At 47.0% G+C, this 15,852-nt stretch overlaps 2 protein-coding genes and 2 pseudogenes across 2 annotated transcripts; 3 read left to right on the top strand and 1 right to left on the bottom strand.

Moving 5' to 3' along the window:
- Window positions 1-2,304: 2,304 nt before the first annotated feature.
- On the bottom strand, window positions 2,305-3,688 carry LOC147434781 (uncharacterized). Its single transcript, XM_086489683.1, has 5 exons — window positions 3,664-3,688; window positions 3,558-3,609; window positions 2,632-2,798; window positions 2,440-2,543; window positions 2,305-2,328 (listed from the first exon to the last, which is right to left on the bottom strand). Exons 1-5 carry the CDS (start codon window positions 3,686-3,688, stop codon window positions 2,305-2,307), a joined length of 372 nt encoding a protein of 123 aa, XP_086345809.1.
- Window positions 3,689-6,856: 3,168 nt separating this feature from the next.
- LOC147434780 (uncharacterized) lies at window positions 6,857-7,578 on the top strand (annotated as a pseudogene).
- Window positions 7,579-7,863: 285 nt separating this feature from the next.
- LOC147434779 (uncharacterized) lies at window positions 7,864-8,928 on the top strand. Its single transcript, XM_086491203.1, has one exon. It carries the CDS (start codon window positions 7,872-7,874, stop codon window positions 8,148-8,150), a length of 279 nt encoding a protein of 92 aa, XP_086347329.1. The 5' UTR covers window positions 7,864-7,871; the 3' UTR covers window positions 8,151-8,928.
- Window positions 8,184-12,954, top strand: LOC147434778 (uncharacterized; annotated as a pseudogene).
- Window positions 12,955-15,852: the final 2,898 nt, after the last annotated feature.

Raw genomic sequence — 15,852 nt, 5'->3', positions numbered from 1 at the left:
CAAAGCTTCATACCATACTTTAGCTTTTCCACGCGTGAACAAAGAAAATGTCAGCATCTTGCTATCCTCGTTTGGCATACACAATGATAGCATATACAACTCAAAATCCGACATCCACTTGTCAGCGCCCTCCTCGCCTGTGAAAACCAGTCCATAGCTTCTAGCTACCATGACTTTCAACACAAAAAAACTGCTTCTTTTTTATCAACTAGGAGCAATCAACATGCTCCTCCATGGGGGCACCAGAAGATGGAGAGGGGAAATGGGGAAATAAACCCGACACAACAACAAAGGCCTCTCTATAGCTCCACAACACCCCTATCCTCTCAGAAAACACCTCAAAAACACACTACACACTAGCATACCGCCTTCTCAATTTCCACCGCTTAGACACTCCACAAATCCACCACACAAAGCACACCTACTTCCACAGTCTGTCTCCACCCCCTTACACACACACACAACCGCTCAATCTCACTCTCTCACACAAAACACCGTCAGTCTAGGGAGGCACACACTTCCACACTACCGCCACCGAGGGGAAACACCAAAGTAGGAGAAAGAGAAGGGGGGAAGGGGAAACAACCACAAGACGGGGCAATAGTGGCTTGATTGTACTTCAAAAGGCATGTACAAAGGCTGTTGGCACTGCCATCTCCATGGCCATTTTCAAGAAAAAAAGTACAAAGGGATAGGTTTGTTAGAGAACTTCACTTTGAAAGCTTCAAACGACACAAAAAAGCCCCTAATTTGATTTAAAAAATGACTTTTATAGTGGGGGCCCTTCAACTTTAGAAACGCACTTCAATTGGTCCATCTGGCACACTGATTTGGTATCTTTGGGAGGAGGTAACCGCCTCTGGCTTCATCTGCTCTCTCTTGCTCTCTTTGCACTTGAGGGGGGGGGCATTAGCAATGTCGCTATTGCCCCTAGGCATTTTTTTTATCTTGCCCGGTTCTTGACTACTTGCTCTTCTACCCTTTGGGCTTCTTCCTTTGCATGGGATTTGTCCCCTATCTCGGCTCGCCCTTTGACTGTTTTGCCCGGTCTACCTCCTCTCTTTCACCCTCATATGAAACCTCCCCTACCCCAGGGCATTAAGAACGAGGTCGCTATTGGGGGGAGTTCTCTTCGAAAACAAAGTTGGGGCCCTAGAGGCCGCGGGAATAGGCCCCTGATTGGGTGCATGCCACATCATCAGTCAAGGCTGCCGCCTATCCTGCATAGCGAGCGCGTCCTTGGTGCCACCCCAAGCCGGACCAAATGCCTCCACATTCCGCCCGTGTAGGGCCGCACACCAACGGCACCGTGCCCTCCATGGCCAGCGAGATGGGGAGCTCCCTCTCCTCTCTTCGCTACCCCGCCAGATTGTGCCCCTTCCTCGCATACGGGACTATTGCTCGCCACGTGGCAGCTTTATAGACCACAGCCTTCAAGCCTTCGAAAGGTCCCAAGATACCTCTTTTTTTTTATAAAATCCCCTCTTCAGCCCAACTCTCTGCCCTGCTTACCTTGCCTACCACATTTTGGATCGGGGTGGGATTCCCAAGCCGTAAGGCTCCGCCAACGCTTTACCATACCGACCTCAAATCACAAGTATTCGGCCACAGTCCAAGATTCTTGGGGTTGCAAACTGGGGCCATCAAAACCGACAAAAATCATCTGCAAGCTCACCACCACCGACTGCTCCCAACTTCATCCTGCTGTATCTTGCTGACCGAGCATCCAATTGATGAACTATTGACTTGTGCTAACTCCACATGATGCATACTATCTCGAGAACCTTGGCGAGGCCAAAACAATGCCAAATGATGATAACTTGCTAACCAGAGCTGTGATTTGCAATTCGAGAAGACATGCGTGCTCAATAATTTGGGGTCTAGACATGCATCCACTAACATCATCCTGGGCAACCTGTCCTCAGCTGCCTTGCCCGTCGGGGATTTTCTAAACCTTCTATCTTTGAACTGCAATATCGTGAGCATCGAAGCTCCATTTGACGAGCTGTTTGGACCGGCTTCTAGAGCACATCAAACCCTTCATACTAGAGCACTAACTTGGCACTTTGGGCATCTTGATCTCTCATCCCATATGGACCATCCTTTAGCTCTTTTGGTCTCAAACATCGCTTTAGACATACATTTCCGCTACCCTTTGGCTGCCTAGGGCCTTTGTACATGCCCTAGCCTTCTACACTGCACCTGCCTGCAGCCTTTGCTTGGCATAGACCACTTTCTAGCATGGATCAGCTTTGACTGCACCAACGGCTAGACTGATATCATCTAATCAGACGTCTCATCGTGTCAAAGCGACGTATCTACCTGATTCTGCAAAAAAAACAATAAGACTTTTTGTAAGTATAAATATAATTACAAAACAATTTATTTTTTATCTTATTAAAATACAACAAATGTAAGCGAGTAAGGTGAAATAATAACCATGTCGGAGAGAGAACTGAGAATGTTCATAAGGGCATTCAGGCCCTTTCTGCCCGCATACTCGCGCTCGTACGGTGTGGGGTCACGTCCTGTCATAGACCACTCTTTAAAACATACAAAGAATACATTATGTTAGAATTTAAAAGTACAATTATCAATAACTACCAAACCTAAAGGGCAATGCAAAAACACTTATAAAACCGGCCTCAAATGATGCCCACCCACCACTCCCCAAGTGGTGCGAGCTCCCTGCCTCTACTTGCGCTTTGGCTGCCTCCTTTTGTTGCTTCCACTTGTCAGGATTCTCGCATGCTGCTCGCTTTTCATTCTTCCAATATTCTTTGGCTAGCCGATCTGGCCTGTTCCACCCATACTTTATTGCTTTTCGCACTTTAGAACGCTTGTGCTTGCAGTATTCGTGCATCCGCACCTTCATCGGGTCTTCATTGAAGTGCTCATCCTGACTTGACACGGGAAACTTGTCATGTAGCATGCTGATGACTCTGTCTTTTAATTCATTTGGCACTTCACTCCAAGTGTTTAGTATGTATGGTCAAAACACCAGAGAGCAAAGGTCGTGCATGCGGGAAATTATCTTCTTGTCATCATCGTCCATGATGATGCCACTACTGATGTCGACAGCGTACGGAAATCCCTCTCGCCTGTGATGTGTGAACCTGGGTGTCTCGACAGGGGTCTCAAGTGGCGTCTTGAGTGGCACCTCGATGGGGGTACGGGTGACAGGTGTCTCCTTCCAAAGCAAGGAGTGTCGATTGGACTGACTCCCGGAGGAGTAGCGCGTGGTGTGTAGCCAAGAACGGCCGATAGGCGCACAAAACCTGGAGTAGATGGCGATGTTGTGGTTGGTGTGGGGGCGGGCAAAGAAGGGGAAGGTAAGGAGCCTCGTCGACTACGAGGTGGTGTCAAAGCATCAACGGGTGATATCTCCACAGCAACCGTCGTCGCCACCACTAGAGCATCGGTGCCTAGAAAAGTATGTAGATTGTCTACCTAGTAGACACCGAACTCTTGGAGCGGCTAATCTCTCTGAAACAGAAGGAGACGCTGAAGGAGTGAAACAACGTGACGGTGCTCTAAAGTGATGACGCTCCACGTACCACCTCCTTTGCTCGGGTGACAGAGAAGAAAGAAATTGATCATCATCCATACCTGCATTAAACACGCGAACATTAAATCTGAACAAGTTATAATTTGATTAATCACAATTTGCCTTTCTCAAGTATAGCATATAGGCAAGAATGGTTAAAACTCCACGTGAATACAATATATATTATAAAAAGAAGAAAAATTTCTCAAATACAGTGTTTATGGATTTAAGAGGTCTCTCTCTCATCCTCATAGAACTGAGCATAACTCCCTATGTCTATATAGAGCTCTCCATTTAGGCGTTTCATTTTTTAGGTCCTCCGCATGCATCCCATACAGAGTAGCAATGCTAGGCTCGTCTGGCACCACCTCAACGACTTCCAAATCAGCATCCTCTCCTATCTGCTCCACCGATGCCACTGCAGGCTAGGGTATGGGCAAACTATGTTAGGAGTTTTTTGAAAGAAGTGATTGCATATATGTATATACACATGCATGGTGCATCGAATAAAGGATTGCCCATTTTCCAGAGCCAGGTGGTTACGTGGGGCCCACATGTGTACAGGTAGGACAACATGTACATAGTGCATCGATTTTCATCGTCACCAGTATCAGTGTTCTTTTTATATAATAATGAGGAGTTGGTAGCACATAAAACTTATTGAGGAAACTATCCGCGGGTCGGCGACATGAGGTAAGCAGGTGCGTCAGATGGCATCTAGTGGCATCAGGAGGTAGAATGGGGTCAATATTTGCACGTGGATAAGTATGGACACAACATGGCTATTATTTTGTGATGAATTATGCAAAAGGTCATCATGAGGACCATATTTTCGGGCCACTGCATGTGGTTGCAGGATGCATTATTGGAAAAAGTTGAGTGCCAGGTGTGCGGATGAATGCAGCAGGGTGACAACCATGCACTGCAAGGCCACTTTTTGGCCTGTTCGGGGTCCGTTTGAAGTCAACTAAAAGGCCAAAGGTGCCCAAGTAATAAAGCTAAGTGTGGGATCTGAAAAACCAGAGAGAAGACCAGAAAAAAAACGTGGAGAGAAGAGGAGGAACAGCCGTAAGTGAGTTTTTGTTGTTTTTGGACCCTATTTTGGCCATAAACTGCTCATCCGAGGTCGGATTTGAGCACTTTGACATTGTAGACTACGGTTTTTGGCCGTTCCGAACGCGATGGCACTGTCTATTTTTCCAAATTCCTCACTTTTTTTCTGTTTTTTTGGCTATGTAAGTTTCTCCTATGAGCGAAGCCTCTACTCCAATTTGTGATTGTATCTTACATATTTTACCCATATTGTGTGAGCTATTTGCCCCATTCATGTTGGCCCAAGCTCAATTGTATCTAAACATCAGAAATTCTCCTCTTTTGAGATGAGTTTTTTGGGTGTGTGTGCGTGTGTCTCTCTCTATGTGGAGTGGGCAAATGGATAGTCTCTCTCTTCTCACTCCATCGGTGTGTTCCCTGTCTCGGCCAGGTGGGTTGTGTAAGCCGAGTGGTGGCCCATAGTGTGTGTGTGTGTGTGTGTGTGTGTGTGTGTGTGTGTGTGTGTGTGTGTGTGTGTGTGTGTGTGTGTGTGTGTGTGTGTGTGTTTGTGTGTGTGTGTTTGTGTGTGTGTGTGTGTGTGTCATTCCAAGAGTGTGTGTTGGGTGATTACAGAGGCGTTGTGTGTATTTCCATCCCGCTCACACCGTTATCAAAGACAGTGCAGATTTCGACGGGAAAAATACTAGCATGTGTACCAATGATACGAAGCCAATGTTGATAACGATGCTTACATTGATACTGTTTATTTTTTAAAAAAAATTTAGAGCATCGATATGCGCGTTGATATTTTCACAACACATTGTAGTGTATATCATAATGTTAGAATGGTTCATGGCAGCATGAAGATATATTGCAAAGATTTAAAAAGAAGACATTCCTTCCACTTACAATATGGCCAAAGTCAAGCTATGGAACAACCAGAGGGAGGAATAGAAGACAAATATAAAGAGAGTGAAATTTGAGGATCAGTCCACTTTGCCCAAGAGAATGAAGATGGTGCAAGATGCATGGGAAGCCATTGGTAGTGGCTCCCTGAGTATCGATGGACGATCGAATGCTAGCCTGGGAACATTAATGCAGAAAAATTTGAATGGTAAGTGTGAACATTTGATTGGCATTCCCCACGAAGCCTTAGTGGAGGATCCCAAGATTGGAGTAGGTTCGTTTGGTGTCAGCAACTTGTATACCATTAAAAGCATATCCTTCTTTCTAGAACACATCAATTACATACACAAATGCTATAAGGGAGGGGCAAAAGCAAAGTTTGATAACCTCCAAACAAAGCAGGGGATGCAAACATTGCATCCCTCCATTGTCAAATGCATCAATTTTACTACAAAGGCCCCTTGGATCACTATATTTCCAAACTATAATGGGGGATCATTGGGAGATTTGAGGTGTCGAGTACCCTTCGCACAAGGTGCATTTTGGAGTTGCCTGCACATAATCTAGTATGGTTGAAATAAATTGCCACCTACAAATCAACAATCATTGGAGATAGAGCATGCACATCTAGTGGCACGGATACAGGGACATGTATAGTCTTGCAGAAAGACACACCTTCTTTTCTAAATTCCTCGCACACACACATCCATGCAAACCTTAGAAATTTCATAGACTCTCCCAAGTGAAAAATTGAAGAGAAGAAACTATCATTCACTCCTCCACACAATCAAAAACAGGATGGGAATAAGATGGGATTACATAGGAGCACATGTAGAAACCCTGCTTTCTCTTCCACATAGACCCCACATAGAGAGGTGAAAGTGCTCATGTTTTCTCCCACACACACACCCTCAGATTGAATACTTAGGTAGCCATGAGCGGTGGCAAATTTTTGCCTTTTCACATCATTTTGACCATTTTTTGACCCTTTTAGGGCTAGTTTGGCCAATTTTGACCCCCGACGGACATTTTTCATGGGAAAAATGCCAAATGGACTTTAAAATATATCAATTTTTTAAGGCTTGATCCTTGATAACCAAACTAGCACCATATCTAAAGGCTTTGACACCATATTGAGGCATGTACATGTGCAAGACTGTTGACACATAAACATGATTATTTACAATGCATACATTGTCCCCCATATTTGAAACCCAGTATCACATTAGAAAAGCTTTCAAATGCATGTAAACACATTTTTAGGGCAGTTAGCCCAAAGACTATTTTTTGAAAGCTGAAAGGAGAGCTATGCCACGTTAGCGAAAAGACACAAATGAGATCGCGACTTTAGATCGTGACTTTTCTTTCTCCCACTTTCTCACTCTTTCTCTGCACTCGACGTCAGTTTCTTCTGCTTTATTCAACCTGCTCTTCTCGCAATCTATTCTGCTCTGAAGTAAAGGCAGGTACAATTCTCTCTCTCTCTCTCTCTCTCTCTCTCTCTCTCTCTCTCTCTCTCTCTCTCTCTCTCTCTCTCGTGAGATGAGTACGGATGCTTTGTGTGTGGATGAAGGAGAAGGAAGTATGGTGGATAAGTGTTATGAGGAAGAAATGGGCGAGGAAGAATTGGTGCTGGATGCAATGTTCCCTGGCTACGTTGATGCCTATTTCGGGGAAGAAGAGATGCAGGAACCGGAAGTGGTGCTAGTCATGCCCTGTTGGATGGGGAGTTGTTGGCCTGTGAGCCGTGCGAGCCGTACTTAAATGGTGAGTATTGTACCAATGAAGAAAGCGAAGAGGAGTACCAAGCGGATCGGGTTGATGTATATTCCCCGCATGACGGGGCGAAGCAAGTGCTGGCAGGACTGAATGGACTGATGCTTGTGCTAGAATATGGAAATTGGCAAGATGTAAGGCTGGATGAGGCCTCCGGTGATGCCAGTAGGGTGGATGTGAAATTTTGCGGTATTCCTGGTAAACCAGGCTTTCGGAATTTGGTGGCCAGTGGGCCATACGAAATGGGCAGCAATGAATGCATGAAGAGGCAGAAGAGAAAACCAGGTAGACCTTGCTGCCTCCTACTTCCCACGTGATGGGGAAAGGGCGAAATATGTGTCGCAAGATGAACTACAGTTGGCTGCCTCCTTTGTGCCCGAGAACGGGGCTGTGGAGATCATTGGCGTTATGCCTCGGGCATGCGAGGAGTTGAGGTTGGGCAGCCCGTCAAGTCAGAATGAGACGGTGAACTTGGAGCGTTGCATGGATGTCATGATGCTAGGACGCGACCTGAATGTAAGGGATGCGGGGGAACGGCCAGTTGATACGCGTATAACCAATCGTATGTCGCTGAGGCGGGGGACGTTCTTGATGCCGAGGCAACAATGAAATGCATGAAGAGGCGGAAGAGAAACACCATGTAGACCTTGCTGCCTCCTACTTCCCACGTGATGGGGAAAGGGCGAAATATGTGTCGCAAGGTGAACTACAGCTGGCTGCCTCCTTTGTGCCCGAGAACGGGGCTATGGAGATCATTGGCGTTATGCCTCGGGCATGCAAGGAGTTGAGGTTGGGCAGCCCGTCAAGTCAGGATGAGACGGTGAACCTAGAGCGTTGCATGGATGTCGTGATGCTAGGACGCGACCTGAATGTAAGGGATGTGGGCTAGGAAGGGCCAGTTGATACGCGTATAACCAATCGTATGTCGCTGAGGTGGGGGACGTGCTTGATGCCGAACCCATCCACCGATGGTAGTTATAGTACAGGTACGAGTAGCCTTGACCCGAGGATGGTCAGGGATGCAGGAACGCCAGCTATGAGCAAACTGTCTTGGGGCACGTGTGGTAAAGAGAGTTGTGGGGATGCTTGGAAATGGTGGTCAGATTCCCCGCATTCGAGTGGAATGAGCAGTGAGTTGCCAGAGGTGATGGGTGTGATTCCGATGCGAACAGACATTGATGTGCAAGAAACAGCAGGACAAGATTGGGGGCATGACCTAACAGTAATGCACAGTGATCGGACCTCAGCGGGGGTTATGGAGATTCGACGGAGAATTTTTTCGAAGCGGTCTTGTGGGTTGTTTGCGAGACCTAAGCTATGTGGGGCGGATCCACAGAGGTCAGTCGCCATAAGGATACAACTCGGTTGGAAGAAGCAGGCCCTATCGGGGACGAACCTGTATGGAACTGAAGAGGACACGAATAGCCAGTTCTTGACTATGGTACCCTCGACGAGGGACGCGTTGGCTAGAGATGCGTGAAGCTTGGTTGAGTGCAGCTGGAGTCTCCGAGCTTGGTCGGATGGGCCAGACATGATGCTTTTAGAGGGCTGGATGCCCACTCTATTGAGGTGTCCTGCGAGACAGCGCGCGACATTATTACTGGCCCAAATAGCATTGACTACCGTAGTCCGGGTTAGAGAGTCAAGCGAGATACGGGAACATAACAGAATTATGGCCGAATTTTTTCTCAAAAATGTAAGGGCATGGGGGTTTTGGAATATCGAACCTGGAACGATTACTATGCTCGTTTTCTTGTACTGGGTACTAATGCTCAGTGGGTGCAGGGCAGCACTGAGGCTGGCATGGAAAGATGGGGGTCTCAGACCCGCCTGACTAGAGATGCAGACGGTCGGGAAACTGTTTGTTGTACCCTGAGCGGAGGCACTGTGGTGCTGATTGAAATGGGCACCGATCAAATTCACGGAAGGTGGTCAGGGCAACGTGACTGCTGGACTAATGAGTCTCCTAACTGGTTAGTCAATGGAGCCAAAAAGGGCCCGCTGATGGTGAAGACATGCAAAGCCGTTGGTGGGCATGAAGGGAAGGACAACCGAGGTCTCGTCATCATGATGACTGACCCTTGAACTCAATTGATAGGGAAGGTGAATGCGCACTGTGACTTCATATGGGACCCTGGAGAAGGTTCCCAATACTGGGATGCGTTCAATTATGGAACAACATGCATGTGTGGAGGTGCAGATATAATAGCACGAGGAAATGCACTTGGCCGGTGCAAGTCTAAGTCAAAAGGATTAGGGTCGTTTTCCCGTCTTGATAGACAGGAGGTAAAAATACCAGTATTGCTCCTAATGGATCAGAAGGTAATGACTCGAATGTAGGCCACAGATGGCCGATGGATTCCCCCTAGGGAAAAACATGCTGGACGAATAGGAGATGAGCAGGATAAACACGAATCGAGGGGCCTGGTAATCACACGGACTAGTATATATCAGCTGGCGGGCACAGCCAGGCAGCAGGTTATGCTGAACCAGAATGAGACTAGACAGAGAACAGCGAGTACACTGTCTGGGGCAGGAAGACGCATGAACAATCAGAGTGATCGACTTCGAAAGATGCGAAATAGGGCATGGGACCCCCAATTAGGTAGAGTGGGCACACTCATGATAGTAGCTTTCTTGATACGGTTGGTGCTCGAAGGGCTTGGTAGTCACAATCAAGGCACGTAGGTGATAAGCAGCGTAAGGAATGCAACACGGCCAAACGATAAAAACAGGGCTGATTCATACGCATGTACAGGTCTCGGGGCAGCCTAGAGTGGGGTTGCGTCCTTGTCGTCACAGGTTGCGAGTGCAGACATTGAGCAGTCCCACGGTGGGGGATGTGTGCAAGTGGCAGTCAGAGCCCTGAGCGGGCCAGTTGGAGCCGCAAGCCATCCTAGCTGGGGGCTGCACCCGGCCCTAGTTTGCTCTTGGGCTCTTGTGGAGCCCGTGTTCAGTGTATTGTGCCTCCTTATGCTATGTATGCACCTGGGGCTTACATAGCATAAGGAGGCACTTATGGTGACAGTTTTTGCATGCCATGCTTGGAAGCAACTACTCTGCTATTGGAGTGTGTGCAAATGGTGAAAAAAGTCGAGATCAATCAAACTATTTTTGAAAGTGGTTTGGGTCTCTTTAGAGGATGTCTTCTTTCCCAAACTGCTCATTGCCAGCTGCTTCTTATTTTGTCTCCAGTATCTTTTTGGAATGTTCATAGATTCATGTTCTGAAATCTGTCGGGAAGCGTGTCCCTTGCAACACACTAATCATGCGATATGCCCAATCTAGGCAGGACCCAAGAAGCTCTTGATTGTTTTTGGCAGATGCAAAGTGACGGTCTCTCTCCATATAGTTTGTTAGGGATTGTTGGTCATAGATTCATGTTTTGAAATCTCTCGGGAAGGGTGTCCCTTGCAACACACTAATCATGCGATATGCCCAATCCAGGCAGGAGCCAAGAAGCTCTTGATTTTATTTGGCAGATGCAAAGTGACAATCTCTCTCCATATAGTTTGCTAGGGATTGTTGGAAAAAGAGATCGTGTTTGGGAATTCCTTGGTCTACACTGGTGTACTTCTCTCAGAATGCACAAAAAGTGCCTGAGGAGCTTTGTATCCAAGAGGTCATTCTTGCAATGCACTGATTGCAAGATTTTTCTGATAGGAGAAGAGCCAGCTAGCACTGGACTGTTTTTAGTGAATATAAAGCGAGGGATCTCTCTAGATGCAATCACCTATGCTTGTAGTTTGCAAGGCACATGGCACTACACAAATGCTGAAATGTGGTGTACTTCAGAAGGAACCACATGATTGCTTGAAGCACTTGGTGTCTGGGATGTCCTGTATTGGAATGAACACTGATTGTGCGATTTTCCCAACAGGGGCAGGGCCAACAAACTCTAAGCATTTTTAGTCCATTGCATTGAATGCGCTATTTTCCCTCGATGCAAAATGAGGGCGTCTCTCCAGATGTAATCATCTGAGTTACGCAAGATGCTCATACAGAAAAATCTCCGATGTCCTATATTGGAATGCACACTGATTGTGGGATTTGCCCAACAGAGGCAGGGCCAGCAAACTGTAAGCATTTTTAGTAATTGCACTGATTGCGCTATTTGCTTGATAGGCACAGCGCTAAGGTGCCGGGCTTTTTTGGTGGATGCGAAATGAGGGTGTCTCTCCAGATGTAATCTTCTGTGTTACGCAAGATTCTTTGGGATCGCAAAGCAAGGTCAACACTCCAGATGCAATCACTTGCAATTGCATCTTGAAGGCATGTGGTACTAGGCAAAATGTTGATCTACAGGCCTTCACTCCAAATCTGTCAGCATAGCCAACAGACAAATGATTGCCTTCCGCCTAGGCTTCATGCATGAGTGTGAAAGCTCTCCATTGGTTCTGACGACTTAGGATGTCAGGCCAAGCTTTTGCATCGAATGGCGATTTTTGAGTCTGTTCTCTTCTCACTGCCTCTCATAATCTGTTAAAGGAGCTTCTAGTAGCTCCTCAAGAGCAGATATCATGTGTCCAGAACCTCTTTTAAGCTAAAACAAGCCTGACTTTGTGTCTGAGAAGAAGATCATAAGAGAAATAGACGTGTTACCTTCATCAAGGACATTACCATCAGCATGAGTATTATGTTGTTTTGACGTTATGAGATCACATAATCCAAGATTATATTCATTGTCAAGACGTTCTATAACTATAGCTTTGCCAATGTCTTTGATAGCAACAGTGGCCATGCTTCTTAGGTTATGATTGTGATTCCTAGCATCTAGTTGAACATAATTGATGGATGTTTCTTCCAAAACTTCACCTACAATGTCGCACAATATACTAATCTTCTTATCTCCACCCAAATCCAAAGATAAATTTCCTTCTGCTGCAAAGAAACCAACACTAAAACTTTGTAGAGCATAGAACCATTGCATTGGGAAACAGGTGGAATCATCATAACATCAGCAGAGTCTGAGCAGGTAGAGGTTTTTGAGTGCTGAGGAAGAGCAGGTTGTTGGTAGACTGAGGGGTATCTATTTGCATACCATCGCCTTGATTCATATCGCCCACAAGGGGATGTGTTGTGGATGCCGCCTGGTCTCAGCTGAACGAGCACTGGCTTTTGTTTCTTGGATTCTGAATGTATGCAGCAGGCTTTTTGATCGGGGTTGACACTGCCCATGGTATGTATGTCGTTGAGGGGTCCACGAGCTAAAGGCTCCTGAATGCATCTCCATCTGGTTGTGGAATCATATACCCAGCAGGGTTTTTGGGTAAGACCACCTGGTCTCAACCAAGCCAGAGTGAGCTAGTGCTTCTCATTGCGTTTGTGGCCAGGTACTGGCTTGGAGGTTGGACTACGTCCCTATTCTCATCGTACTTGGTTTATGTGCGAGCCGAAGTGCTCCTATCTTATATCTTGCGGTTCTTATAGCCGTGTTGGCTCATCGAGTCGAGGAGGATATACCCTCGCTCACTTATCAGTGTTTTTGGATTGGTTTCTAGTGTGCCAGCCACTATAGATCCGCACATCGATTCTCTCTCGGGCTTAGTCTAGCCTCGTGTTCATTGTCTTAATCTCCCATGGAGCAGTGTTGATGAATTTTGTAGATACAACACAATGTACTTCTGGAATCAAAAGTCTCAAGTGTTCGCCTGCTTCAAAGATTATTGTATCCTTGCCTTCCGTGAACTCGATCTTCCCGTCTAATTTATCCGCTTTGGAAATGGAAGAGAGTACATCTCTAAGGAGTTTCAAGGTTTCTGCAAAACTGAGGGGATTCAGTAGTATACAATCCCCTACTCTCCTCAACAGAATATACTAATCTTCTTATCTCCGTGGTGGTACATTGCTGACCATCCAAATGTGTCCCTTGCTGCCTGGTACGCATGGTCTTGTGTCGAGCACACCTAACCCATCTCGCATCCTCTTGTAATTCGCCCCATCGTGGGGGAATCCAACGGCCATCTAAGGCCTGCATTCGGATCAGCCCCTGCTAATCCATTAGGTGTAATCTACGTCTCCCTGCAATGCGTCTACTAAGACCAGAACACAACTCTAATCCCGCTGGCTTCGCCTTGCATCGACCAAGCGAGTTCCACTATGTTGTTATCTCTGCACTTTTGCACATGTGGTTCATTCCATATTCGAATGCATCCCAGCATTGGGTACCTTCTCTTGGGTCCCATACGAGGCCACCTTGCCCTTTGTCCTTCCCGCATAACCGTCCTTGAGGAGTTACTGTTCCAACCCTGAGACTTCCTTTGTCAAACGTCAGTACATCCTCGCGTACATCGATCCTTAACAGGGCTGTCTCTACCCCAATACTTGCCCGTCCGCTATCTTGACTCCATTCATGACCACTTGCATCGATGCTCTCAATACCGTGTTTGTCAATTCCACACATACTCTATCTGGTACCGCTTTACCTCGAACTGAACTCCCAATGTTTCCCGAAACAAGTGTCACCTGACTCGATGGGTCCGCACCAAACGGCTCCCCTTCGCAATACATCGCCCGAACTACCTCTTCCGGCATGTGTAATCCCCTTTTAACGACCATCGGCTGTTTGATCTCGTAACCCTCCATCTAGTACAAAAAAAATTCGCGGTTCCTCTATTGTTCCTTCCTCAACTCTAGGGCTGCTGAACAGGGCTCAGCCTCATGCTCATTCCGAGTACCATAATCGTCTGCTATCTTGCCTAGTGGTTCCAAATGCTCTTTCTTGCTTCGATTAGGATCAGGTAACTTGACCCAGATCCCCACTTGTAAGTTGCAGCGGAATGAATGTTGTTTTTCTCAAGATGAGTGATCCATATTTGCTCAAGGTTCCTTTTAGTTCTTATGGAAGGGAGAGCCTTCCGTTCTTAATGGAGAATGTTGTGGTCACGAACAAAGTGAGTGGACACTGTGCGTGCAAGTGTACGAGACTGAGAGAAAAAGAGAAGAGAGATACGACACCAGAGAGGTTGTAAAACCCTCCTCCGAAGGCCCCACTCTCGTCGGCAAGAGTGGTCTACTTACGATTGCACAAAGTGGTACAATGACCATGCAATGGACTGATGCGATTTGGGACTATGTCGATGACGACGATGGTGACGACGACGACGATTTTAGGGCTGAAATCTACAGTCTTCTAACTGCTGAAATTTGGGGCTGTTTCGGTGGCTGAAAATGACTGTTTTGGCTGCGTTTTCGAGGGCTGAAAATGGCTATCTTCTGCAACCAACTAGGGCTGAATCTGCTACCTTCTTGACCACTGAAACGCTGCTTCTTCTGCTGCGGAATGGGCTGAAAACCAAAACACTGGCAAATGTGGATGATACTAGCAAAAACGCTACGCAACTGGAAGTGCTGGCGATGGTAGCAATGGAAAACGCCAAGCTAGGGGAGACTGTAGGCGATGCCAACACTGGAAACGCCAGAGGCTGTGGGTGGTGGAGGGAACTGAAAACGCTAGGCTGAATGTTGATGGTGATCAAGCAAGGCTGAAAACGCCAAGTGAGGGGAGGTACTGCGGGTTCTTGCTGAGAAGACGCCTGCTCAGCACAGCGAGTAGGCTGTCTGGTACAACAATACGCATGAACGATCAGGGTAATCGACTTTGAAAGTGGCGAAACTGGGCATGGAACTCCAATATATGTAGGGGGGCACACTGATGGTGGTAATGCTTATGGTATGGTTGATGCTCAAAGGGCTTTGCAGCCACGAGCAGGCTCACAGGTGATTAACAGTGTAAGAAATGCGACATGGACAAACGAAGAAGACATATCTGATGTAGGAAAGAACTTGTTATGCGAGAATGCGGGCTCCTGTGAACACCAGCCCCCGCCTCGCCCGGGTTGCTTTATCTGGAAAGTTGCCTGGCTTGGATCCACAACAAGGGAATACAAGATCAGTGAGGATAAGGGGTATGCGTGGCGAGTGAGCATGCACGGACTTCTGCTCACTAGAAGGTGTTGGCTAAGATTGAGTCATTGGACTCATGGCAGCCAGGCAGCAGATGAACAGTACACTTATTGCGGCCAGCAAGGCAGTGCATCGATGTGCGACTCCAGAATGTGGGGATGGCAGCCAAGCGACTCCCTTGGGCTGATCGCGTGGACTCAGTTTATGGCAGGAAACGACACTAGGTATATGCTTGTGCATGGTGTTCAAAACTATACACCACGTTCCGAGGATGAGGCCTATGACTTCTTGGAGAATGTAGAGGCACTCCATGAGGACATTGAGCTTTTTTGGGGGAGGGGTGAGTGTTATGGGTCCCATTTTGTGAGTACTCTTCAGGACCATCCACTACGCCTCAAGCAGGGCTTGCTGATGGTGCAGTTATGCGAGTTGGCTGGTAGTCATGCATGTTCACGCACACTGGCAATTCCCCATTGTCTGAGGGGAGAGAGTCGACAGGCTCCACCTGACGCTCCTTATTATCAGTTTCACTTAAGTAGCCCGCAATCTTCCCATCTGGCTCGTAGGCCATCAATTCCCCATCCCAAAGGACATCACACTCATTGAATCCGCCGAAATTTAGCCCAAAGGATTAGAGCCGTTTTCTGGTCTTGCTAAACATGAGGTAAAAAAACACGTGTTGCTCC

Source organism: Adiantum capillus-veneris, chromosome 19 (genome assembly GCF_014529385.1).
Source record: "Adiantum capillus-veneris isolate H3 chromosome 19, ASM1452938v2, whole genome shotgun sequence".
NCBI classification, from domain to species: Eukaryota; Viridiplantae; Streptophyta; class Polypodiopsida; order Polypodiales; family Pteridaceae; genus Adiantum; species Adiantum capillus-veneris.
The sequence above is the reverse complement of the archived record's forward strand: the minus strand, read 5'-3'. Positions and strand labels throughout refer to the sequence as shown.

Bases quoted from the DNA above. Each gene is read 5' to 3' on its own strand.
- LOC147434781 (XM_086489683.1), bottom strand. From the start codon at position 3,688: ATGCTATACTTGAGAAAGGCAAATT. The intron at 3,610-3,663 runs GTGATTAATCAA...TGTTTAATGCAG, and splicing joins ATACTTGAGAAAGGCAAATT to GTATGGATGATGATCAATTT. The intron at 2,544-2,631 runs GTGTTTTTGCAT...TATGTTTTAAAG, and splicing joins ATTTGAGGCCGGTTTTATAA to AGTGGTCTATGACAGGACGT.
- LOC147434779 (XM_086491203.1), top strand. From the start codon at position 7,872: ATGCATGAAGAGGCGGAAGAGAAACACCATGTAGACCTTGCTGCCTCC.